At 44.7% G+C, this 27,078-nt stretch overlaps 1 protein-coding gene across 2 annotated transcripts in view; it reads left to right on the forward strand.

Annotated features, from left to right (window-relative positions):
- Positions 1-863: 863 nt before the first annotated feature.
- Positions 864-27,078, forward strand: part of mxi1 (max interactor 1, dimerization protein) — a 42,327-nt gene continuing 16,112 nt past the window's right edge. The window contains exons 1-3 of one of the 2 annotated variants that reach the window (XM_036940224.1): positions 864-1,212; positions 3,571-3,676; positions 8,338-8,367. In XM_036940224.1, the coding sequence (XP_036796119.1) occupies positions 978-1,212; positions 3,571-3,676; positions 8,338-8,367 (371 nt within the window). In that variant the 5' untranslated portion in view covers positions 864-977. Of the gene's footprint in view, positions 1,213-2,700; positions 3,203-3,570; positions 3,677-8,337; positions 8,368-27,078 lie in introns of those variants that run through there. The other variant, XM_036940225.1, reaches the window with a different exon arrangement.

Below are 27,078 nucleotides of genomic sequence, written 5' to 3' on the forward strand. Positions count from 1 at the left end.
GAGTAGCAGCAGAGTAAAAGAGGGGAGGGGGGCAATGCAAATAGTCTGGGTAGCCATTTGATTAGCTGTTCAGGAGTCTTATGGCTTGGGGGTAGAAGCTGTTTAGAAGCCTCTTGGACCTAGACGTGGTGCTCCGGTACCGCTTGCCGTGCGGTAGCAGAGAGAACAGTCTATGACTAGGGTGTCTGGAGTCTTTGACAATTTTTAGGGCCTTCCTCTGACACCACCTGGTATAGACCTGGATGGCAGGAAGCTTGGCCCCAGTGATGTACTGGGCTGTACACACTACCCTCTGTAGTGCCTTGTGGTCGGAGGCCGAGCAGTTGCCATACCAGACAGTGATGCAACCAGTCAGGATGTTCTCGATGGTGCAGCTGTAGCACATTTTGAGGATCTGAGGACCCATGCCAAACCTTTTCAGTCACATGTTGCACACACCTGGACCTGGTCCAGAAAGACAACAATAGTCTGAATATAGACTAAATGAATGTGACCTATCCTCCCAATTGCTGATAATATTAAAGTAATCCTTCATTCACATTACCTTAGTGATTTGAACAAAACAGCCTCCATGAGTCAAAAGGAACACCAAAATATAATCGTATTGCATACAGTGCTTACAGCCACCTTATCCACCAACTCTAATAGTTTTCATTCTGTTGCTATCATAAAGAAATATTGGAGTAATATTGTCTGTAGTCTACAAAATCTGGGGGCCAAAGAGACGTAGAGACAACCGTCGGCAGGAACGTACCTTGAAAAGCCGGCGCCAGGACCATGCGGCGTTCATCAGGCAGATGCAGGCTCTCCGTGTGCCCCATGCGCCACAATCCTCCAAGCACCGTTTCGTGCATTGTAACCTGCATTCATAAAAGCCCTATCACCACCAAGAAGCAAAGGAGCCTCTACTGCTAGCTGCCTTTCAGTTTATTTTCCTACTGGAAAAGTAGCCGGCAAAGCAGTCCAAGTGAACGAAAATGGCCAGAAGTGATAGGCAGAAAAGAGAGTTGAAGAGCGAATATGTGTTTTTGGACTCCGAAACGTCTATGGATCGGCAAGATTTTGATATGTCTAGATGCTCTATCAATGACGTATTCAACTCCAGAGACTGCGCTTCTTCTCCATTGAGTCAGATTGATACTTTTCTGAAAAACGTTCAAGTTTTGCTGGAAGCAGCAAGTTTTATCGAGAACGCCGAGAGGAAGGATGGAAGTAAGTTTATTTTGTGTAACGTTTCCCCCCCCCCAGTAATATTCAGGGAAACAAGAGTTTCATTGTCAACAGACGCGAGACAACAAAGGGCTGAGTTCATTCAACTGATCTACTTATTATTCTCATGCATTATTATGCACTCGCGCTGATATTGCACTGCACTAATAGCATAATATTCTGAATGTAATACATTATCTATTACTTTCCCTGTAGCCTAGATTTCTGATATGATTAAAGATATATTTATTTTTGTTGGTTGTACGTTTTTCTACCCCTACAAAGCATAATTTGCTTTGCACCTGCTCACTGTAACAATTTCATAATTTATCCTAAATTCCTATTTCACCACATAGGCCTATTTCACCACATAGGCCAGGCCACTGACAAAGCCTAGATTGATTAAACCCCACAATGGTTTTGGGTGTGGGTGCACAGAACATTGTATTGGCCACTACTTTGAGATTAGATATATCTGACCACAGCATCGCAGCGCCCTCCAACTCATTTTTGGGTGACGTCATAGTGCCCCGCATCCTTCTCTGTAGCCTAAACAGCTCAATTGTTAGGGGGGAGAGATAGGCCTATTGTTAGATGCTTGCACATATTTTAAATAGGATGCTTTTTCTCACTATTTTGACGCTAGCCTAGAGCACCTGGTTTCAGTTGTATTGCTTTATATTTAGGTTCATTGTGCAATAGTTTCACAATCTGTAAATCTCAATCTCAAAATGATTTTGTTGATTAGATGCTTGCCTACATTATTCGATTTTTAAAATAAAAAATACTTTCTTTTGTACACTATTTATGTATCAGGTTATTGCAAAAAGTGTAATATAATAATTAAGTTTCAAAGTTACACAAAATGGATTACTGTTCTCTTATTATCTAACAAATAATGAGATCTTTCGTGCAACACTTTCATCTCCTCTTTTTCCTACCCGATTGTTGTTGCTTCCTGATACTTGCGGGTTTTCCACATGGCGCGAAATCCCTTTGTGATTGGTCAAGTGCAAGTTCGCATGAGATGCCTGTCACAAGGTATCACCAATCGAGCGTCTCCTTTGCGGTGATGTAATTTGTTGCTGGGCCTGGCTTCAGTCGGCTGGTACACCCCCACTCTGGTGTTGATTCATGGGACTTGCAGTCTTTTTTTGCCAGAAATTAAAGCGAGAAGAGATATGATCATCGAGAATAGCATACAGACCTGCAGTCCAGTGGACAATATTCATGTTTGATGTATTTATATATATAATATGACATTTGTAATGTCTTTATTGTTTTGAAACTTCTGTATGTGTAATGTTTACTGTTAATTTGTATTGTTTATTTCACTTTTGTATATTATCTACCTCACTTGCTTTGGCAATGTTAACACGTTTCCCATGCCAATAAAGCCCCTTGAATTGAATTGATCAGTAGAATAAAGACTTCATATCCCATAAAGCTTTGCGTCGAGACCAGCCCCCAGCTTGTGATAGGTCTCCGCCCCTCAGCTGTGGAGCTGGGTAAACAAACTGGGAGGACTGAACACAGGCAGCAGCAGGGAGTTTTCAGGCTTTGGGTGGACATTTGATGTAGTTTCTATTCATTTTATACCATTTGTAACTGTTTTTCCTGAATACTTTGCCACACTCGTTTTTCGATTTTTGAAACGGCTGAAAACCTGAATCACTAGGCTGCTAGCTACCTGCGTTGCATATTAAAACTGGGCAGATATTTTTCGACAGGGCTTTTAATTACAGAGCCAGCAAACTAAACAGCTAACGAGACGAAGACATTCATGAAGTAACGTTTTGTGTTATACTCAACGAGGAACAATTATTCCGATTTTGGATCTTGAACCGCAATAGTACCTGTCTTTGAAATAGTATCACAAGTTGTATAAAGGTTTCGCTAACGTTCGCTAGCTCCAGCAGAATGACGGCAGTGCAGTTGATGAACATCCAGAGGTTATTGGAAGCGGCAGAATATCTTGATAGAAGGGAGAAAGGTATGCAAAATAAAAACACGTTACACATTTGTGGTTAGATGACGTTCATTTGATTATGTAGGTTAATTTGTGTCGTTTCAGAGTTGTAAATAATTTGCTTGTCATGTTTGACAACTTTAAAATACACCACAGACAAATGTAGCTAGGCTATGTGAGTGTTCTGTGTGTGTGTTGATGCTGTTTTCAAGCGTCATCGCCGAAAAACAAACTATTCATTCCGTAAACGGTAGATGTGTGGGTGGCATGAGTTGCCCCATATATTCAGATGACCTAGCACCGACATTGTATATATTTTTCCGTTGTTTACAAAATGTTGCATGTGGTGGGGGACGGTCCAACTCGCCCTAACCACAATTGTATTTCAACAGAGTGTGAACACGGATATGCATCGACGTTTCCGTCGTCAATTCAGAACACGAACTACCAGAGGCAAAATAAATGTCGAAACAAGAAGTTCCACAATAACCATAACAGGTAAGAAAAACGGCACTTTTGTTGATCAATAGCTTCATGCATGCGATGCCAATGTGTTATTTACCTGGTTATGTATGTTGATCTAAACAAATAAATTAACTGTCATTCATTTGACTTTCTCAATAATAAGCTGAATGACCGATAACAATGCTGCCATAATGTGATATCACTCGACTGTCAGTGCAACGTTGTAGCCTAACTGCTGGTAAAACAAGCCTAGATGTGGTTGCCACAACACCACTTGAGTGTCTTAACCTACTTCTGCCCTCTGTCGCAGCATGTAAGCTCACTTATAGAACATCGTGGCATGTTATAAGCGGGAGTTAACATATATTCAGAGAAATTGTCCAAGCATAAAATATACACGTGGAATAAAGACCGTGTAGCCTACAGAGAGTGAATGTTAGGGCACTCTTTGCTTGGGGCATGGGGTAGCACTAGCAGATCGAGCTGCTATCATCAGCTGATTGTCAAACTGATGGAGGTTAGGGACTGGGAGAAAATTACAGATGGAGATGGAAAAACAGATGAACACCACAGGGTTTTAAATTATTTTATGTACAAAACAAATCATACTTGGTTATAATATAGTCATTATTACAGTCTTACAACTGTTTGCCATTTTACAGTGTTGAAACATTGGTTAATTCTATATGTTGCTATACTCTTCCCAAGCTATAATATTTGGTTACTTTAATCCCCAACCCTGAAGGGAAAAAGCTCCTATTTGCTGCTGGTGTTATATGTAGGCAGGCTGGTGTTATATGTAGGCAGGTTGGTGTTGTATGTAGGCAGGTTGGTGTTGTATGCAGGCAGGCTGGTGTTGTATGTAGGCAGGCTGGTGTTGTATGCAGGCAGGCTGGTGTTATATGTAGGCAGGCTGGTGTTGTATGTAGGCAGGCTGGTGTTGTATGTAGGCAGGCTGGTGTTGTATGTAGGCAGGCTGGTGTTATATGTAGGCAGGCTGGTGTTGTATGTAGGCAGGCTGGTGTTATATGTAGGCAGGCTGGTGTTATATGCAGACAGGTTGGTGTTGTATGTAGGCAGGCTGGTGTTGTATGTAGGCAGGCTGGTGTTATATGTAGGCAGGTTGGTGTTATATGTAGGCAGGTTGGTGTTATATGTAGGCAGGCTGGTGTTATATGTAGGCAGGCTGGTGTTGTATGTAGGCAGGCTGGTGTTATATGTAGGCAGGCTGGTGTTATATGTAGGCAGGCTGGTGTTGTATGCAGGCAGGCTGGTGTTATATGTAGGCAGGCTGGTGTTGTATGTAGGCAGGCTGGTGTTATATGTAGGCAGGCTGGTGTTATATGTAGGCAGGCTGGTGTTGTATGTAGGCAGGCTGGTGTTGTATGCAGACAGGTTGGTGTTATATGTAGGCAGGTTGGTGTTATATGTAGGCAGGTTGGTGTTGTATGCAGGCAGGCTGGTGTTGTATGCAGGCAGGTTGGTGTTATATGTAGGCAGGCTGGTGTTGTATGTAGGCAGGCTGGTGTTATATGCAGACAGGTTGGTGTTATATGTAGGCAGGTTGGTGTTATATGTAGGCAGGTTGGTGTTGTATGCAGGCAGGCTGGTGTTGTATGCAGGCAGGTTGGTGTTATATGTAGGCAGGCTGGTGTTATATGCAGGCAGGCTGGTGTTATATGTAGGCAGGCTGGTATTGTATGCAGGCAGGCTGGTATTATATGTAGGCAGGCTGGTATTATATGTAGGCAGGCTGGTGTTGTATGCAGGCAGGCTGGTGTTATATGTAGGCATGCTGGTGTTGTATGTAGGCAGGCTGGTGTTGTATGTAGGCAGGCTGGTGTTGTATGTAGGCAGGCTGGTGTTGTATGTAGGCAGGCTGGTGTTGTATGCAGGCACAAGCAAGGTGAATACATAGAACCTTTTAAAAGACTGTCGATGTGGCTTTATGACCCCCCCCCCCCCCCCCCCCCCATTTATATGTGTAATCTGATTATAACTTAAATGTCTATGCAGTTTATTCTAATGTATAAACATTAGCCATTAGAATGACATTCTACAAAGAGCCTTAGATCAGATTGATACTACTGCACGTAATGCTCTTTCAGAGGAAAATGCATTGAAGACTAGAGGCTGTATAGACTCTAATAGCGTAAGGTGGTGTTTTCGGGTTAAGAACATGGACCGACTATTGTCCTCTACTTATACATCCATCATGGACAGCCAGCCATGATTCAATCCTACTGAGAGACTGAGGGTCTTTTTCATCTTAAACGTGAGAGGAATGAAAAACAGGAACCAACATTTGACTCACAGCTATAGTGTCGCCTAGTTATGCATGGCAACGATAGTGATCAGATTGGCTCCGGTGTGTGTGTGGCCAGGTAAGGCCTCCTCATTTGTAGCATGTTGAGGCTTATAGGTGACGGGCTTATCTCACTCTCTCTGTCCCTCTTTCGCCCTATACAGCAGGAACATGTTTATCTCATCTTGCAGGGATCCTCCATTCCTCCATTCAAGTCATCCGTATCTGTTGAGCTATAGCTACAGACATTCTGATCGCTCTCTGATAGCTGATTTGATGTGTCCTGTAAACCTACTGTAGAGGGTGATTATACACTATTGTCTACTGTGTAGGCTAGTGCAACCTTTCCCGAACTCAGTCCTCGGGACCCCAAAGGGTGCACGTTTTGGTTTTTGCCCAAACACTACAAAGCCTGAACCAGGGTTCAAATACTATTTGAAATGTTTCAAGTAGTTTTAGAATTAGCTCAAAATGATTTCACTATTCAAATAAATATCACAAATGTATTTTGGGGAGAGGGATATCCAGATAGTCAACATTCTAAATAATCTTGACCAGTGATGCAAAATGCCACATCAGCACACCGTGCACAGTTGTTTTCATGGTGCTGTTATGTTTTTTGTTGGCCAACAGTAGCCTGGGCTAACAACAACAGTGGAAGAGGAGTCTGACGCTCGCCATCATGGAAATGATACTGTGTTGTGTATTGATCTAGGTCATGTCTGATGGACCCTCCGTTGGTGCGTGGCGGGCTGGGGATGTCACTGATTCAGACTGTTGGTCGTCAGCCGCCATTAGAACAACTCAATAGCAGCAGACACAGTTTGTCTGCACCCCTTTAATAGCTCTCCGTCATTTTTTTACAGGGGAGAAATAAACTGTCAGGGGCATAAAGTTTTAACGTTGTATACCAGACGGCTTTGTACAGTTTATGAGCCGAGCTGTAAATGTTGTGGTATTTACACAAATACATGGAGTCTGGCTCCTGGCTGGCTGGTGGACTATAGGCTCTATAGATAAAAACGTTTTGGATTCATCAAGATACGCTTGTGTGTGTGGTGGGTGTAGGTTGTGTGTCCATGAGTGTGTTGTGTAGCCTAACACGCAGAGCCCAGCACTGCTGTTTATTTATACCACAGAGTTGCAAAAATATTTTGGGTTGAGGATGACGTTTTTCTACATAATTATTTAAAGTTAGCACAGGAAATTGGTTGCAATCTTTGGTCTTGCTCGGCAATGATGGCAGGCTTAGCAGAGACCGGCTTCCCTGGTCCTGAGACCCTGTTAATGAGAAATGACTGTCGCGGTTCAGTTGTTAACCCAGTCTTGCATACACAATAAACACACGAGCAGAGGCGGTGGTAATGTATTCTAATGGAGACATATGGTCTTTTTTATTTACATCAATAATTAAACATAAAAAAAGGATTTGGAGTCGCTCTGAAGAGGTGCCAACTTCCCAGAATCCCTTGTAACCTGGCAGCGTCTTTTTTCCTCCAACTCTGTCTTTCTCCTTCCTCTCTTCCGCGCTCGTCCCTTGTTCCCTGTAGCAGGACAGTCAGCTATCCAATCAGGTCAGCCACTGCAGGCAGAGGCCATTTTTTTGTGTGTGAAAATGTTGCGACTGTAATAGTCCCCCTCCAATAAAGAGAAGTGCCCATATGACCTGGGAACCAATAAACGGTTCCTCCCTGCGGCGAGTGGGTTGAGGAGCTGAGGAGGAGTTTGTTTAAAAAGACACACACACTCTCATACACACACACACACTGGGCGGGCAGGCAGGCCATTTAGGCCAAGGCAGGAGGGCCTGATTATCTTCAATGTGTTGCCATACAAAGAGGCTCTTAGGGGACCACTGAATCACTTTGCATTATTAACACAGCACTGAGTCTGAGGCCTGGACTGACACACACACACGCCACACTCAGGCAGTCATATACATGGGGCTACATGGGCTATGCACTGTTGGAGGAAGAGGAGGTTGAAGTGTGTGACGATACAGGCCCTTTGTATGGGACTGAAGCCTGGCCGGGCGTATCGACCAATCGCACAGTTCATAGTGCACACTGACTCTCAGGCACGGTCTTGGTATGGTACATCACAGTCCAGCTGGCCCGTGTGTGTGTGTTGTTGGTTTGTACAGTACTTCTCAATTGGGATTAATTGATCAGTCCAATTCATTCTAATCAGACCAAGTCAAAGTAAGTGCATTATGCCACCAATACACTGTCGCCCTCATCTGAATCCGTGGCTGTTTGTTAAAATAGATAGGCCTATTGACTTTTGCATTGAAGCTTGTTTAATTATTGGATGTGTTGAAATGTCACAGGTCTTTGCGATGTGTTGGTTCCTTGGTTAACAAGTTCCTTTCTTGTTTTTCTGTTTGCAGGTCTACACATAATGAGTTGGAGAAGAACAGGTGAGTTGGTCTTTCATTTTCATACTTATTAGACTTAAAACAAAAAGTAAACTTGTCCAAATCTATACTGAAAAGTCCAACTAGCCCCTCAAAAAAAAAAAAAAAAAAGCACTTGCTCTTAGCTTGCCAGTTTGGAGCTTTCCACCAGGCAACTTTACCCAGCAACAGGTTATTAAAACCAAAAGTAAGATTTGACCTAGTTCCTCTTAATCTAAGGACATTCCCTTCCTCTCTCCTATACTCCGCCTCTCTCTCTCTCTGCCCTCTCTTTCTCCCTTTCTCTGTCTCTGTGTTGTCTCTATCTCTGCCCTTTCTCTCTCTCAATCTCTATGCCCTCCCCCTCTCTCTGCCCTCCCCCTCTCTCTATCTCTGCCCTTTCTCTCTCTCAATCTCTATGCCCTCCCCCTCTCTCTGCCCTTCCCCTCTCTCTCTCTCTCTGCCCCCGCTCTCTCTCTGTCCTCTCTCTTCTCTCCCTCCTCTCTCTCTCTCTCTGCCCTCTCTCTCTGCACCCTCTCTCTCTCTGTCTTCTCTCTTCTCTCCCTCCTCTCTCTATGTTGAGTCTCCACTGTACAGTACATTGGGTTCACTACTCTACAGTACATCGGGTTATGCAATGGGGCCATTGCTAAGGGCTTTGAGTTACACAGTTACAGCTAGGCAGGGTAGGGTAGGGTGCAAGCACAGCAGACTGGGCCTGAAACCAGAGGCATTTGCAGCGTCTCAAATGGCACCCTATTCCCTATAAAGTGTAATACTTTTCATCCGGCCCCATAGGGCACTATATAGGGAATATGGTACAATTTAGTCCCCTGTCAAAAATAGTGCACTGCTTAGTAAATAGGGTGCCATTTCAGACACACCCAGGGTTTCATGGTTGCTTTGTACAGACAGAACCCAGTGGATCCTTAGAAGCCCTTATCAGATTTGGAGTTCAGCCGCCCACTTTGGAGTGTTTAGTCTTCATCAATCGCCTGACAGGAGAGGAAGGTCTGGAAGGGTTCACCTGGAAACCATCAATAATACGAGGCTGCGGAGGATGTCTAGTAAAAACAAGCCCACTCATCTCATAATGTAGCCACAAGCAATCTGTTTAATTACATACCACCTCCTTATTTATTTTGTGACTTTTCTAAATGACAGGGACATTGGGAGAGGAGATGTGTTGGATGACCAACTAACTAGTTAAACAGACATGGTTATGATGTCATATCATCTCATGACTGTCCTGTGTTCTTGTGATACCATGCCATCCTACCATCCTGCCACAGAGACTGGTTCTGGCAGATAGTGCCCACATGGCTTTGCATCGTCAGTGCTGATGCAGCGTGTGGCTCTGTGTGGGTTGTGGCCGAGATAAGTGATGAGGAGACGTACAGATGTAGGATCTTCATTTGAGCCAGTTTGCTACAGCAGGAAAATAATCCTGCAGCAACTGAAAATGTGAATGAATATGTGGATTATAATTAATGGATGTTTTTGTAAGGGAAATCAAGTCTGAAATGTCAAAGTGGAAATGACAAACTTCAGAAGCCTTTTTAAACCTCAAATACACTACAAGTAAAAACAAAGGGAAGATCTCCTACGACAGGGTGATCAAATTAAGCTCCTACGTCTGTAGGCTTTTACCGGTGTAACTAAGTGATGTGCTTGCCTAGCTGGTTTGGAACATCCCCTGCTCAGTGCAGAATGCTAAAACAGCACTGTAGCAGCCAAGTGCACCTGCTAGTTGCTGTTGACAAGGTCTTCAACCCACCACATGACATTCAGACCTAGGCCACAGCGAGTGGTGTTGTTGCAGGGTATAAATCAATATTAAATGAGAGAAATTAGTTTCATTCATGGAGCAATCATAAACCGGCCCTTTAAGAAAAAACACGAAAAACTCTGAATATAACTTCTAATCCCTATATTTGCATGCCGTAAGCAAATAACGTACTTTATATGTCACGGGCCTGATAAGCCCGTTTGGCAGTGAATTGTCCAAGCCAGCCGCACTGCACTCTGGATTCTGGCATGGAACACTCACCAGTTCCATTTTGTCAAGTTTATCAAACAGACTAGTTCCATTCCATTCTTCTTGCTCCCGCAGCAGGTCCGTGAGGTGATAACCCTGTAGTGACAGAGCGACTAGTTCCATTCCATTCTTCTTGCTCCCGCAGCAGGTCCGTGAGGTGATAACCCTGTAGTGACAGAGCGACTAGTTCCATTCCATTCTTCTTGCTCCCGCAGCAGGTCCGTGAGGTGATAACCCTGTAGTGACAGAGCGACTAGTTCCATTCCATTCTTCTTGCTCCCGCAGCAGGTCTGTGAGGTGATAACCCTGTAGTGACAGAGCGACTAGTTCCATTCCATTCTTCTTGCTACCGCAGCAGGTCCGTGAGGTGATAACCCTGTAGTGACAGAGCGACTAGTTCCATTCCATTCTTCTTGCTCCCGCAGCAGGTCCGTGAGGTGATAACCCTGTAGTGACAGAGCGACTAGTTCCATTCCATTCTTCTTGCTCCCGCAGCAGGTCCGTGAGGTGATAACCCTGTAGTGACAGAGCGACTAGTTCCATTCCATTCTTCTTGCTCCCGCAGCAGGTCCGTGAGGTGATAACCCTGTAGTGACAGAGCGACTAGTTCCATTCCATTCTTCTTGCTCCCGCAGCAGGTCCGTGAGGTGATAACCCTGTAGTGACAGAGCGACTAGTTCCATTCCATTCTTCTTGCTCCCGCAGCAGGTCCGTGAGGTGATAACCCTGTAGTGACAGAGCGACTAGTTCCATTCCATTCTTCTTGCTCCCGCAGCAGGTCCGTGAGGTGATAACCCTGTAGTGACAGAGCGACTAGTTCCATTCCATTCTTCTTGCTCCCGCAGCAGGTCCGTGAGGTGATAACCCTGTAGTGACAGAGCGATTAGTTCCATTCCATTCTTCTTGCTCCCGCAGCAGGTCCGTGAGGTGATAACCCTGTAGTGACAGAGCGACTAGTTCCATTCCATTCTTCTTGCTCCCGCAGCAGGTCCGTGAGGTGATAAACCTGTAGTGACAGAGCGACTAGTTCCATTCCATTCTTCTTGCTCCCGCAGCAGGTCCGTGAGGTGATAACCCTGTAGTGACAGAGCGACTAGTTCCATTCCATTCTTCTTGCTCCCGCAGCAGGTCCGTGAGGTGATAACCCTGTAGTGACAGAGCGACTAGTTCCATTCCATTTTTCTTGCTCCCGCAGCAGGTCCGTGAGGTGATAACCCTGTAGTGACAGAGCGACTAGTTCCATTCCATTCTTCTTGCTCCCGCAGCAGGTCCGTGAGGTGATAACCCTGTAGTGACAGAGCGACTAGTTCCATTCCATTCTTCTTGCTCCCGCAGCAGGTCCGTGAGGTGATAACCCTGTAGTGACAGAGCGACTAGTTCCATTCCATTCTTCTTGCTCCCGCAGCAGGTCCGTGAGGTGATAACCCTGTAGTGACAGAGTGACTAGTTCCATTCCATTCTTCTTGCTCCCGCAGCAGGTCCGTGAGGTGATAACCCTGTAGTGACAGAGCGACTAGTTCCATTCCATTCTTCTTGCTCCCGCAGCAGGTCCGTGAGGTGATAACCCTGTAGTGACAGAGCGACTAGTTCCATTCCATTCTTCTTGCTCCCGCAGCAGGTCCGTGAGGTGATAACCCTGTAGTGACAGAGCGACTAGTTCCATTCCATTCTTCTTGCTCCCGCAGCAGGTCCGTGAGGTGATAACCCTGTAGTGACAGAGCGACTAGTTCCATTCCATTCTTCTTGCTCCCGCAGCAGGTCCGTGAGGTGATAACCCTGTAGTGACAGAGCGACTAGTTCCATTCCATTCTTCTTGCTCCCGCAGCAGGTCCGTGAGGTGATAACCCTGTAGTGACAGAGCGACTAGTTCCATTCCATTCTTCTTGCTCCCGCAGCAGGTCCGTGAGGTGATAACCCTGTAGTGACAGAGCGACTAGTTCCATTCCATTCTTCTTGCTCCCGCAGCAGGTCCGTGAGGTGATAACCCTGTAGTGACAGAGCGACTAGTTCCATTCCATTCTTCTTGCTCCCGCAGCAGGTCCGTGAGGTGATAACCCTGTAGTGACAGAGTGACTAGTTCCATTCCATTCTTCTTGCTCCCGCAGCAGGTCCGTGAGGTGATAACCCTGTAGTGACAGAGCCGTGCGGCAGACAGAGATGACAGGGTAGGAGATGAAAGGGACCTGAAACCCAGAAACCACATTCCAGATGCTCACATACTGTAGCAACAGCCTCCACCGCCACCAGACTAGATAACGCCTCGGTTTCACATTCTTTGATTATTTAGCTGCCTCTTATAAACCAGTTTGGCTCATACATGCAGACGTGAAATTAGAGACTACTGCATTAGAGCCAGAGTTTAAACTGGTTGGTTTAGCTTGTTTGTTAGGGTATGCTGGGTGCTTCCCAAAACGTCAGTTAACATTACACAAAACAAATAGTACCTAAGACAAATTATAAACTGGGTGGTTTGAGCCCAGTACTGATTAGCTGAAAGCCCAGGTACAGTTGAAGTCGGAAGTTTACATACACTTAGGTTGGAGTTATTTAAACTCGTTTTTCAACAACTCCACAAATTTCTTGTTAACAAACTATAGTTTTGGCAAGTCGGTTAGGACATCTACTTTGAGCATGACACAAGTTCATCTCTACAAACAATAGTACGCAAGTATAAACACCCTGGGAACACGCAGCCGTCTTACCGCTCAGGAAGGTGACGCGTTCTGTCTCCTAGAGATGAACGTACTTTGGTGTGAAAAGTGCAAATCAATCCCAGAACAACAGCAAAGGACCTTGTGAAGATGCTGGAGGAAACAGGTACAAAAGTATCTATATCCACAGTAAAACAAGTCCAATATTGACATAACCTGAAAGGCCGCTCAACAAGGAAGAACCCACTGCTCCAAAACCTCCATAAAAAAAGCCAGACTACGGTTTGCAACTGCACATGGGGACAAAGATTTTGGAGAAATGTCCTCTGGTCTGATGAAACAAAAATAGAACTGTTTGGCCAGGAAAAAGGGGGAGGCTTGCAAGCCAAAGAACACCATCCCAACCGTGAAGCACGGGGGTGGCAGCATCATGTTGTGGGGGTGCTTTGCTGCAGGAGGGACTGGAGCACTTCACAAAATAGATAGCATCATGAGGGAAGACAATTATGTGGATATATTGAAGCAACATCTCAAGACATCAGTCAGGAAGTTAAAGCTTGGTCGCAAATGGGTCTTCCAAATGGACAATGACCCCAAGAATACTTCCAAAGTTGTGGCAAATGGCTTAAGGACAGCTAAGTCAAGGTATTGGAGTGGCCATCACAAAGCACTGAGCTCAATCCTATAGAACATTTGTGGGCAGAACTGAAAAAGCTTGTGCGAGCAAGGAGGCCTACAAACCTGACTCAGTTACACCAGCTCTGTCAGGAGGAATGGGCCAAAATTCACCCAACTTATTGTGGAAAGCTTATGGAAGCTACCCGAAACGTTTGACCTAAGTTAAACAATTTAACGGCAATGCTACCAAATACTAATTGAGTGTATGTAAACTTCTGACCCACTGGGAATGTGATGAAAGAAAATAAAAGCTGAAATAAATCATTCTCTCTACTATTCTGACATTTCACATTCTTAAAATAAAGTGGTGATCCTAACTGACCCAAGACCTAAGAATTTTTACTTGGATTAAATGTCTGGAATTGTGAAAAACTGAGTTTAAAAGTATTTGGCTAAGGTGTATGTAAACTTCCGACTTCAACTGTATATCAGACCGTATGACAAACCTTAATTTTTACTGTTCTAATTACATTGGTAACCAGTTTATAATAGCAATAAGGCACCTCAGGGGTGCCACGGCTAAGGGCTGTATTGTCCATATACCACACCGCCTCAGGCCTAATTGCTTAATTATACCATTCGATTGTTTGTTTGTGGGGTGCTTCCTTGCTAGAGTAGTATGTCAGTTAGCATTTTGCTTACCAAATAGCCTAGCCCCTAATGCACCACTTAGTATTCTACTAACTAAACCCTACCATTAGCTTGTTTGCTATGCGTGATGCTAAGCTAAGTATTGAATGTACGGTATACATGCTGCTAGTGAGGGATTCAATGACAGTAGTCCCTATTGAACCAGCTGTGTGTTCAACAGGCCATGTTGTTTTATGATGTCTCTGTTTATGGGTAATCAAGAGGGCCAGGCTTTTACTCTGGAACATAAATCTAGAGATGCCGTCTCTCTCACCCCTCCCTATTCATTTCAGATTGTGTATTAGGCCAATAATACACCAGACAATAATAAAAACTCCCTAAAATGGGAGGTGGTGGTGGTGGTTGGGTGCCGCTGAAATGATGTTTAGTTTTTACCCTCTACGCTTTATGACAACGGGTTGTGCAAACACACTCTCTCTCACACGCCTTTCAGCAAACAGATGTCTGTGGTATATTAAGGGTACAATCTGCAATATTTACTGCAGTTCAATTGCCATTTCAATTACCCACTACCCAATTACCCATTACCCATTGATTCTTGAAGTGGTCAGGGCTGCCATAGGAGTTCGGGGTTGTCCCTTTGCACTCATCTTTTCCCCATTGCGTCTGTCTGTCTGTCTGCCAACCCCTTTGGTGGCATCCTGTCTGGTAAGGATATGCATCGTTCCCTTTCAAAGTGAATCGATACATATCTATACATCGGCTCTGATACAGGAATTATATGTTTTGGTTTGAAACAATTTGTTGGGATTGGGATTGATGAGAGAACGATACGATACACCAACATTTTCCATTCTAAATTCAAATCTGCTGCTGATGGAGCCCATGAGCTGAGCCTCTCTGAGCTGGATCTGTGTGTGTGTGTGTGTGTGTGTGTGTGTGTGTGTGTGTGTGTGTGTGTGTGTGTGTGTGTGTGTGTAAATGATGTATGTCTATGGTGTATACTATGTAGGCCTCTGATCTGAACCATAAGGGAGACTAGGCATCTACCACCCCACTATCAGATTAGGGGGGTAATGTGTTTTTTGTGTGTGTAAATTATGTATGTCTATGGTGTATACTATGTAGGCCTCTGATCTGAACCATAAGGGAGACTAGGCATCTACCACCCCACTATCATATTAGAGGGGTAATGTGTTTTTTGTACCGTCACTGTGTTTGAGCCAGTAATGTCAAATCTCCAAATCCAATGGTTTTCACCGCTTGGACGTTTTTCGTAGCAATCCCAGATCCGGGAGCGTAATCATAGCCTTAAACGAATTAGCATAACGCAGCGGACATGAATACCCCTAGAAAATTTTCCTATTCATGAAAATCACAAATGAAATATATTGAGACACAGCTTAGCCTTTTGTTAATCACACTGTCATCTCAAATTTTCAAAATATGCGTTACAGCCAACGCTAGACAAGCATTTGTGTAAGTTTATCATGGCATAATGCTATGCTAGGCTCTGCTGGCAGCAGGCAACATTTTCACGAAAATAAGAAGCAATCAATAAGCAATCAAATTAAATCATTTACCTTTGAAGAACTTCGGATGTTTTCACTCAGGAGACTCCCAGTTAGATAGCAAATGTTCCTTTTTTCCAAAAATATTATTTTTGTAGGCGAAATAGCTCCCGTTTGTTCATCATGCTTGGCTGAGAAATCGACCGGAAAATGCTATGACTACAACGGCAAACTTTTTTCAAAATTAGCTCCATAATATCGACAGAAACACGACAAACGTTGTTTAGAATCAATCATCAAGGTGTTTTTAACATATATATTCGATAATATATCCGTCGAGGCAATTGGTTTCTCATAAGAAGCGATTGGAAAAATGGCTACCTCAGTATTTTACGCAAGATTTTATGCGGGAGACATCATGTGACCACTTGCTAAATGTGGTCCCTTACGGCTATTCTTCAACAGAAATGCAAATGCCACAGGTTGTCACGCAACTAATAAAGCCTAATGTTTGCGCAAGATCAGCTGCCTACCTGGTGCTGGTCAGCACTCCAAGCTGGGCACAGTGACTAGGCTTGGTTTGACTAGGCTTGGTTGTTCTGCATGAAAAATAACTTGTAGGTCAATGACTGTCAACACAGTAACAGGCTCAGTTTGACACTGAAGGAGAGGACGCATCAGTTGTCACAAAATATGAGAGGTATTTTCAGAAGGTAAAAACTAATATGAGCAGAACATTGTAGAGAACCGGCGATTCGTTACGTTTGAATCCATTTTCTGACCGATGAATGCTACATTTGAATCGGTTCTGAATCGGCTACAGTCTTATCTTAATCATTTGAATCAGTCTTATCTTAATCAATTGAATGGGGAACGATGCGTATCGGTGACTTGTTACATCCTTACTGCCTGGTGTTTGTTTTGGCTGGCCCACAGTCTGATGAGAATGTCCATGGCTCATTACCAGGGGACATTGGAATGGTGTGGGACAGAACGACGGCTGCTTCTGTTGTCACTCAAAACATTTCTTAGTGTCTGCATTTCTTTGTGTCTGCTCGTGTTATAAATTGGATAGCATGCATGTGATGTTCTGAACAATGCTGATGAAGCTTCTAATATAAAACTGTATGCCATGGCATTGTTGAATACTTTCTGATTGGCTTGAAGGGCATTCTAGAGTGTGCATTATTCCCCTATAACACACAATATATCAGCATGGTGGTATGTAATGGCTTTAGTTCATTCTTACATGTTCTATGTTTGAGCTGCTTTTAAAAGCAAGCTAGGACTGATGGTTTGGTTAGCGTAATTACCAAGTCTTATTTGTTTGGTTTCCAAGGCAACTACTGTAGCTATCTAGTTAACTAAGCTACTTCAGTGGAGGCTAAACACATTTCTACATACAAATACAAATGAACACATTTGTAGCTGCACATGTGTTAAATTATAGCCATGGTATAAAAGAGGTAGTCAACTCTGGGTTCTGTGCGTCCTCTGGAAAAGAATGCAACTCCGTGGACGGTCAGTTTCACTCCGCGGACGGTCAGTCTCTCCCCCCTCCCTTTTCCATTGGACGCATTGCCCCTCATTGATTATCCCTTATGTGTTGCATTCAATTGAACATAAGTTCAGAAGAACCTCTCGTCTTCTCTCAGCGGAGTATTCAGAATGACTTTAGGGGAGCACAATAAGACAATGAGACACAATACCAAAGTCGTGACTTCACATTGACAGCTGTTTTTGTCTTTTGGCCCAGGCTTTAGTACTCTCACGTGCTTGGGCCTACATCCTTCATGGCGTGTGAGAGCATAGTTTGCCCCAATTCTCCTCCGACCATAGCAACAACAATACCCACCCTCCCTGTTGTCAGGCCTTGCAGCCAGGCCCAAACTGACCCTAGTTGGGCTTCATCCCAAATTGCAACATATTCCCTATATAGGGCACTACCCTATCAGCTCTGGTCAAAAGCAGTGCACTAAATAGGGAATAGCATGTGATTTGGGACCTATTTGTTCCTAGTCAACCAACTTGATGCCTTGTGAGCTTTTCTTGGCTCAGAAAAGCAGCTTAAGGGACTTGATCTTTGGTCTGGCGAGCACAGCAGAGTCAGAGTGGAGCACAGCAGAGTCAGGGTGGAGCACAGCAGAGTCAGGGTGGAGCACAGCAGAGTCAGGGTGGAGCACAGCAGAGTCAGGGTGGAGCACAGCAGAGTCAGGGTGGAGCACAGCAGAGTCAGGGTGGAGCACAGCAGAGTCAGGGTGGAGCACAGCCGAGTCAGAGTGGAGCACAGCAGAGTCAGGGTGGAGCACAGCAGAGTCAGGGTGGAGCACAGCAGAGTCAGGGTGGAGCACAGCAGAGTCAGGGTGGAGCACAGCAGAGTCAGGGTGGAGCACAGCCGAGTCAGGGTGGAGCACAGCAGAGTCAGGGTGGAGCACAGCAGAGTCAGGGTGGAGCACAGCAGAGTCAGGGTGGAGCACAGCAGAGTCAGGGTGGAGCACAGCAGAATCAGGGTGGAGCACAGCAGAGTTCAATAGGCATTTCTAGCCGTTAGCATTAGCAAAGCTAGCAAAGTTATATTCTGTTATAGGAGTTAGTTAGCGGTTAGCATAGTGTAGCATTAGCTGATCTGGCTGTGAGAGTGTGCAGGGTGAATAGAGACAGAGAACACCTGTCTCACGAAGGGCCTGACTCTGAATGACACATCGCGTGCACTTATCCACTCACATACACAAACCTAGATGTACTGTGTACACACAGTCCTACATCAGCTCATTACACACACACACTCCGTCGAGGAGACACAGGAGAATCTCTAGGTCATCCTCGTTACGCATGTCTTTCTGACTGCCCTACATTCTCCCTCTGCTGAGTCGCTCTGTAAGAGCACGCTGGTTTAGTGAACACACACACACACACCCTCCAGCTGGATTAGGTGCCGGACACTCGTCCTTTCTTACCTGACCTTTGACTCCGGATATATTTTCACCTCCTTGTTGTGCCCTTACACAGGGGATGTTTGTGTTTATACAGGATATTTGCATTAGCTCGTACAGCATTCCAAGATGTGCAGGATACGGGAGGGCCAGTTTGTTTCGGGATTACACACTGATGTTTGTTTAGAAGGATAGAAATAGAAACGTGTGTTGATTTGTTTTTGGAATATCTCCCTGATAAGTCTGTAAAAAGCTTTCAAATGACACAAATTGATACCGACAGTGCTTTCAATCAAATCAACATCTCTCCCTCTTTCGCCTTTTACCACAACTGATACCTTATGTGGTGGCATTTTAACAAGCACCCCGTAACGATCGTGGGTCACGCTTCTTGACAATCCAAACCCACATCCCAAGGGGCTGTTTAGTTGGAGTGTTCCAGGACGGAATGCACTAATGTTCCGTCCTCTCCGCTACTGCTGCTGCTGCTAGTCTAGATTTGTGTCCCAACTGGCACCCTATTCCCTATGGGCCTTGGTCAAAAGTAGTGCACTGCATAGGGAATCGGGTGCTATTTGGGACGCACACTAGAGAAGCGTGTCAGTCGGTTAGCATTCCAGCTAACCAAATCATCCAACGTTAAAGGAAGAACTAGAAGCCTGTTGGAAATGAACCACCTCAATAAATCTGTCTGTGGTCTATATTTAGACAGCTAGAGGGGAAACTGCTCCGTTTCCACCAATCATGGATTTTTAAGGATTGTTGCCCTCCAATCAAAATGCGGTATCTTCTGACGCCATCATATCCTTCCTGGTTGGTTTGCGTGGGCGGTGGAGTGTCATTGTTTACAGTTAGTGGTCCGGAACAGGGACAGAGCTTATAGGGTCCTGGGTTGGTGAACTACTGTATCTAGACTCTGTTACAAGGCAGGGTTAAGTGGATATGCTTTTAGGCTTTGATGCGGGGGTGGAGAGACAGCTGTGTGTGTGTGTGTGTGTGTGTACAGTATTAGCATAAACCAGAGCAGCGTGAGATGAGAGAGGATAGCAGCAGGACAGTTGTGCCCCAGAAGCCAACATCTGGTTGGTTGGATGTCGGAGGGATCTCCCTTGGTTTTATCTGTTTCAGCCCAAAGCAGTGTTTTAGGACAGTAAAGCCTTCTGGGTATTGGAGTTTAATCTAAAGCTCCTCTGACCTCAGGTCACTATAGAAGGGGGGGATGGAGGCATGGTAAGATAGGGAAGCATGGGACGAGAAGGAGGGATGGATGGGGGGTGATAGAGAAGAGAAAGAGATGAATGGATGGAAGAAGGGGAAGTAGGGAACGATAAATGAAGGGATACGGGTCACCGTGGAGATAGAGATTGAGGAGGGAATGCCACACTTCTTGTTTTGAGTAGTAGAGGGTTTGTGGACGCCAGAATCACATGGGTCTGCTCTCTCTCTCTCTCTCTCTCCTGTCCCTCCCCATCTCTCCACCCCTCCATCCCTCTCTCCAGTGGACCAGATTAACAGCTACAGAGCAGAGTGATATTAGGCACGTGTGAACTAATCCATGTGTGTTAGTGATGGGCTTCAGCTCCAGCCCCTTAGTCCCAGTCTCACTGGGGCCCTGCCTGCTATAACCTCCTGGACACTGCACAGCTGGCATAGCCTGCAGAACTCCCCCCTCTAGTCATCCCCCACTCTGACTATTTCTAACTCTCTCTCTCTCTCTCTCTCTCTCAATGCAAAAGGCCAAAGCAAGTGACAATAAACAAGTATCTCTCTCTTTCACATGCCTACCTCTCTCTCTTTCTTCAAGCTCTCTCTTTCTCTTTCACTCACTTGGTTTTTAGTTTTTACTGTACACCAGCTCTCTATCCCTTACATTCCACCCTCTCTCTTCTCTCGTAATGTTTCCTTCTCATCCCTCCCTCTCCGTGTTGCTCTGTTGCCATGCGTCATTGCAGATTCCTCTCTGTGGTTTGGCATGGGTTCAGTGAGCAGGCGTGACGTGAGGTGGAACAGACTACGGTGTATATCTGCCCGCCAATTATCCTACAATTGGATTTATTTACCAACCAACCCTCTTCTGTGCGAGTGAGTGATGTGGTGCGGGGTTCCCGGATATTCCAGGTGTCCCGTGTTGATTCATCCCAGTGGTTTTGAACGCAGTTCCACTGTGGCTCCAGACTAAACAACCCAGTGGTTGTCGGGATGGATCCACAGGATATGCTGCTCTCGACCAGCCAATCAAATCTCAAAGGAATGAAGAAGTCTAAAAAGGGAATGATTGATAGCCAAAAGAGAGACACACACACACACACACACACACACACACACACACACACATACTGAATACCACCATACCCACACACTCAGTGATATATCCCACCTCCACAGAATAGCTATATTCCCAATGTTTCTCTGTCATTCCGACATGGAATTTGGGTCACCATCCGACTTTATTCCGAGAGGGAATTCCGACTCCTGAGACTTATTAATCAGCCTCTCAGATCCCCAGTGAGTGCAGTAGGCTGTTACACTTCTACACTGAACACATTCCACATTCCTTTCATTCTTCAGTGCTGTTTGTTACATATATAACAATTGCCTGTCAGTGAAGAACTCAAAAGGACGATTGTCCTCACAGGACGTCCCCGACTCAGAAGACAGCGAAGGAGGGATCTCTCTCTTTCTCTCATTTACTATGTACCAGTCTAAGAGTCCCAGATCGTTTCTTTCTGTCGCTAGTCAGCTAGACAGGCTTCATGTCCTTGTGTTTGTTGTCTTTTGTCCTATTGGCTTAATGAGGGTTTTCACTATACAAGGATGTTGTCTATGTTATCTCGACCGCGAAGAGCTGGAGCACTCTGTCTTTAGTAGCCCAGCTAACGACGCAACGTTCCATACATTTCTGTAGGCTTCAGATGCTAGTTTCTGGGCAGATTACACAGAGACGGACGAGTTAGATCTTTAATGACTGTCTCTCCCCCCTCCCTCTCTCTCTCTTTCTCCATCTCTTTTTCCCCCCTCTCTGTTTCTCCCCACCTCTCCCTCCCCCACTACTTATTGTATGCCCCCCCCTTCTCTCTCCCTACATCCATCTCTCTCTCCCATCTGTCTATGTTTTATAATAGATAACAGTAAAGTGTCCTCCAGTCCTTTAGTGTAAAGAAGCCATTGGCAGGACAGGCCTATATTCGTCTGAGAGAGTTGTGTGTGTGTGTGTGTGTGTGTGTGTGTGTGTGTGTGTGTGTGTGTTTAAGCCCAGAAACGTGGCAGATCACGATGTCACCACTCACCACTGGGCCAGATATTACAGTCCACCGCTCGCCAGGAATATCAATGTATTTCTTTATTTACATTCACGTCTTAGCTGTCGCTCGGATTTACATCCAATTTGCTTTGAGGGGGGACAGTGACACTTCCTATTGTCCTATGGGAAGGTGGCTCTGTGTCGATCAGCTGTATGATCTGTCATTGGCATAGAATAAATAGCCTTTTACTAAGGAATCAAATAGGGAATCGCACAGTAATGAATTGAATCAAATAGATCATAACATGTTTATTTAGCTCTTTGATGATCATGGCAGTATGGTTCTTTAGGACATTCTGTTCCGTTTAGAAAACCATGTGTTTGCTACAAATAAAACATTTTATAAACTGGGTGGTTCGAATGCTGATTGAATGCTGATTGGCTGATTGAATGCTTGAATGATTGAATGCTGATTGGCTGACAGCTGTGGTATATCAGACCGTATACCACAGGTTTGACAAAACATGTATTTTTACTGCTCTAATTACGTTGGTAACCAGTTTATAACAGCAATAAGACACCTCGGGGGTTTGTGGTATATGGCCAGTATACCACGGCTAAGGGCTGTGTCCGCGTTGCATCGTGGATAAGGACAGACCTTAGCCGTGGTATGTTGGCCATATAACACACCTCATTGCTTATTAGCATTGCTTAAATATAACATTGGAAAAGGTCAACCTAGTACAGAACCTCGAAGTGACATTGACTGACTCTTCCTGGTGTGGTCGTCCTATGGGAAGGAGGTGATATGTTGAGATGAAGGTGCTTTTGGGAGTTAACCATGTGGGTGCTTCAAAACAAAGACTAAGTGGGAGTTAACCATGTGTTTTAAGCATGGAGAACAAACTGTCCATTAGGCTACGTGACATTAAGCATGGAGAACAAACTGTCCATTAGGCTACGTGACATTAAGCATAGAGAACAAACTGTCCATTAGGCTACGTGACATTAAGCATAGAGAACAAACCGTCCATTAGGCTACGTGACATTAAGCATGGAGAACAAACCGTCCATTAGGCTACGTGACATTAAGCATGGAGAACAAACCGTCCATTAGGCTACGTGACATTAAGCATGGAGAACAAACCGTCCATTAGGCTACGTGACATTAAGCATGGAGAACAAACCGTCCATTAGGCTACGTGACATTAAGCATGGAGAACAAACTGTCCATTAGGCTACGTGACATTAAGCATGGAGAACAAACTGTCCATTAGGCTACGTGACATTAAGCATGGAGAACAAACTGTCCATTAGGCTACGTGACATTAAGCATGGAGAACAAACCGTCCATTAGGCTACGTGACATTAAGCATGGAGAACAAACCGTCCATTAGGCTACGTGACCTGTTGAGCATGGAGAACAAACCGTCCATTAGGCTACGTGACATTAAGCATGGAGAACAAACTGTCCATTAGGCTACGTGACATTAAGCATGGAGAACAAACCGTCCATTAGGCTACGTGACATTAAGCATGGAGAACAAACCGTCCATTAGGCTACGTGACATTAAGCATGGAGAACAAACCGTCCATTAGGCTACGTGACATTAAGCATGGAGAACAAACTGTCCATTAGGCTACGTGACATTAAGCATGGAGAACAAACTGTCCATTAGGCTACGTGACATTAAGCATGGAGAACAAACTGTCCATTAGGCTACGTGACATTAAGCATGGAGAACAAACCGTCCATTAGGCTACGTGACATTAAGCATGGAGAACAAACCGTCCATTAGGCTACGTGACCTGTTGAGCATGGAGAACAAACCGTCCATTAGGCTACGTGACATTAAGCATGGAGAACAAACTGTCCATTAGGCTACGTGACATTAAGCATGGAGAACAAACTGTCTATTAGGCTACGTGACATTAAGCATGGAGAACAAACCATCCATTAGGCTACGTGACATTAAGCATGGAGAACAAACTGTCCATTAGGCTACGTGACATTAAGCATGGAGAACAAACTGTCCATTAGGCTACGTGACATTAAGCATGGAGAACAAACTGTCTATTAGGCTACGTGACATTAAGCATGGAGAACAAACTGTCCATTAGGCTACGTGACATTAAGCATGGAGAACAAACTGTCCATTAGGCTACGTGACATTAAGCATGGAGAACAAACCGTCCATTAGGCTACGTGACATTAAGCATGGAGAACAAACTGTCCATTAGGCTACGTGACATTAAGCATGGAGAACAAACTGTCCATTAGGCTACGTGACATTAAGCATGGAGAACAAACCGTCCATTAGGCTACGTGACATTAAGCATGGAGAACAAACCGTCCATTAGGCTACGTGACATTAAGCATGGAGAACAAACTGTCCATTAGGCTACGTGACATTAAGCATGGAGAACAAACCATCCATTAGGCTACGTGACATTAAGCATGGAGAACAAACTGTCCATTAGGCTACGTGACATTAAGCATGGAGAACAAACTGTCCATTAGGCTACGTGACATTAAGCATGGAGAACAAACCGTCCATTAGGCTACGTGACATTAAGCATGGAGAACAAACTGTCCATTAGGCTACGTGACATTAAGCATGGAGAACAAACTGTCCATTAGGCTACGTGACATTAAGCATGGAGAACAAACCGTCCATTAGGCTACGTGACATTAAGCATGGAGAACAAACCGTCCATTAGGCTACGTGACCTGTTGAGCATGGAGAACAAACTGTCCATTAGGCTACGTGACATTAAGCATGAAGAACAAACCGTCCATTAGGCTACGTGACATTAAGCATGGAGAACAAACTGTCCATTAGGCTACGTGACATTAAGCATGGAGAACAAACCGTCCATTAGGCTACGTGACATTAAGCATGGAGAACAAACTGTCCATTAGGCTACGTGACATTAAGCATGGAGAACAAACTGTCCATTAGGCTACGTGACATTAAGCATGGAGAACAAACTGTCCATTAGGCTACGTGACATTAAGCATGGAGAACAAACTGTCTATTAGGCTACGTGACATTAAGCATGGAGAACAAACTGTCCATTAGGCTACGTGACATTAAGCATGGAGAACAAACTGTCCATTAGGCTACGTGACATTAAGCATGGAGAACAAACCGTCCATTAGGCTACGTGACATTAAGCATGGAGAACAAACCGTCCATTAGGCTACGTGACATTAAGCATGGAGAACAAACTGTCCATTAGGCTACGTGACATTAAGCATGGAGAACAAACCGTCCATTAGGCTACGTGACATTAAGCATGGAGAACAAACTGTCCATTAGGCTACGTGACATTAAGCATGGAGAACAAACCGTCCATTAGGCTACGTGACATTAAGCATGGAGAACAAACCGTCCATTAGGCTACGTGACATTAAGCATGGAGAACAAACCGTCCATTAGGCTACGTGACATTAAGCATGGAGAACAAACCGTCCATTAGGCTACGTGACATTAAGCATAGAGAACAAACTGTCCATTAGGCTACGTGACATTAAGCATGGAGAACAAACTGTCCATTAGGCTACGTGACATTAAGCATGGAGAACAAACTGTCCATTAGGCTACGTGACATTAAGCATGAAGAACAAACTGTCCATTAGGCTATGTGACATTAAGCATGGAGAACAAACCGTCCATTAGGCTACGTGACATTAAGCATGGAGAACAAACCGTCCATTAGGCTACGTGACATTAAGCATGGAGAACAAACTGTCCATTAGGCTACGTGACATTAAGCATGGAGAACAAACCGTCCATTAGGCTACGTGACATTAAGCATGGAGAACAAACCGTCCATTAGGCTACGTGACATTAAGCATGGAGAACAAACTGTCCATTAGGCTACGTGACATTAAGCATGGAGAACAAACCGTCCATTAGGCTACGTGACATTAAGCATGGAGAACAAACTGTCCATTAGGCTACGTGACATTAAGCATGGAGAACAAACTGTCCATTAGGCTACGTGACATTAAGCATGGAGAACAAACCGTCCATTAGGCTACGTGACATTAAGCATGGAGAACAAACCGTCCATTAGGCTACGTGACATTAAGCATGGAGAACAAACCGTCCATTAGGCTACGTGACCTGTTGAGCATGGAGAACAAACCGTCCATTAGGCTACGTGACATTAAGCATGGAGAACAAACTGTCTATTAGGCTACATGACATTAAGCATGGAGAACAAACTGTCTATTAGGCTACGTGACATTAAGCATGGAGAACAAACTGTCTATTAGGCTACGTGACATTAAGCATGGAGAACAAACTGTCCATTAGGCTACGTGACATTAAGCATGGAGAACAAACTGTCTATTAGGCTACGTGACATTAAGCATGGAGAACAAACCGTCCATTAGGCTACGTGACATTAAGCATGGAGAACAAACTGTCTATTAGGCTACGTGACATTAAGCATGGAGAACAAACTGTCCATTAGGCTACGTGACATTAAGCATGGAGAACAAACTGTCCATTAGGCTACGTGACATTAAGCATGGAGAACAAACCGTCCATTAGGCTACGTGACATTAAGCATGGAGAACAAACCGTCCATTAGGCTACGTGACATTAAGCATGGAGAACAAACTGTCCATTAGGCTACGTGACATTAAGCATGGAGAACAAACCGTCCATTAGGCTACGTGACATTAAGCATGGAGAACAAACTGTCCATTAGGCTACGTGACATTAAGCATGGAGAACAAACCGTCCATTAGGCTACGTGACATTAAGCATGGAGAACAAACTGTCCATTAGGCTACGTGACATTAAGCATGGAGAACAAACCGTCCATTAGGCTACGTGACATTAAGCATGGAGAACAAACTGTCCATTAGGCTACGTGACATTAGGCATGGAGAACAAACTGTCTATTAGGCTACGTGACATTAAGCATGGAGAACAAACTGTCTATTAGGCTACGTGACATTAAGCATGGAGAACAAACTGTCCATTAGGCTACGTGACATTAAGCATGGAGAACAAACTGTCTATTAGGCTACGTGACATTAAGCATGGAGAACAAACCGTCCATTAGGCTACGT

This window comes from Oncorhynchus mykiss, chromosome 13 (assembly GCF_013265735.2).
Source record: "Oncorhynchus mykiss isolate Arlee chromosome 13, USDA_OmykA_1.1, whole genome shotgun sequence".
NCBI lineage: Eukaryota > Metazoa > Chordata > Actinopteri > Salmoniformes > Salmonidae > Oncorhynchus > Oncorhynchus mykiss.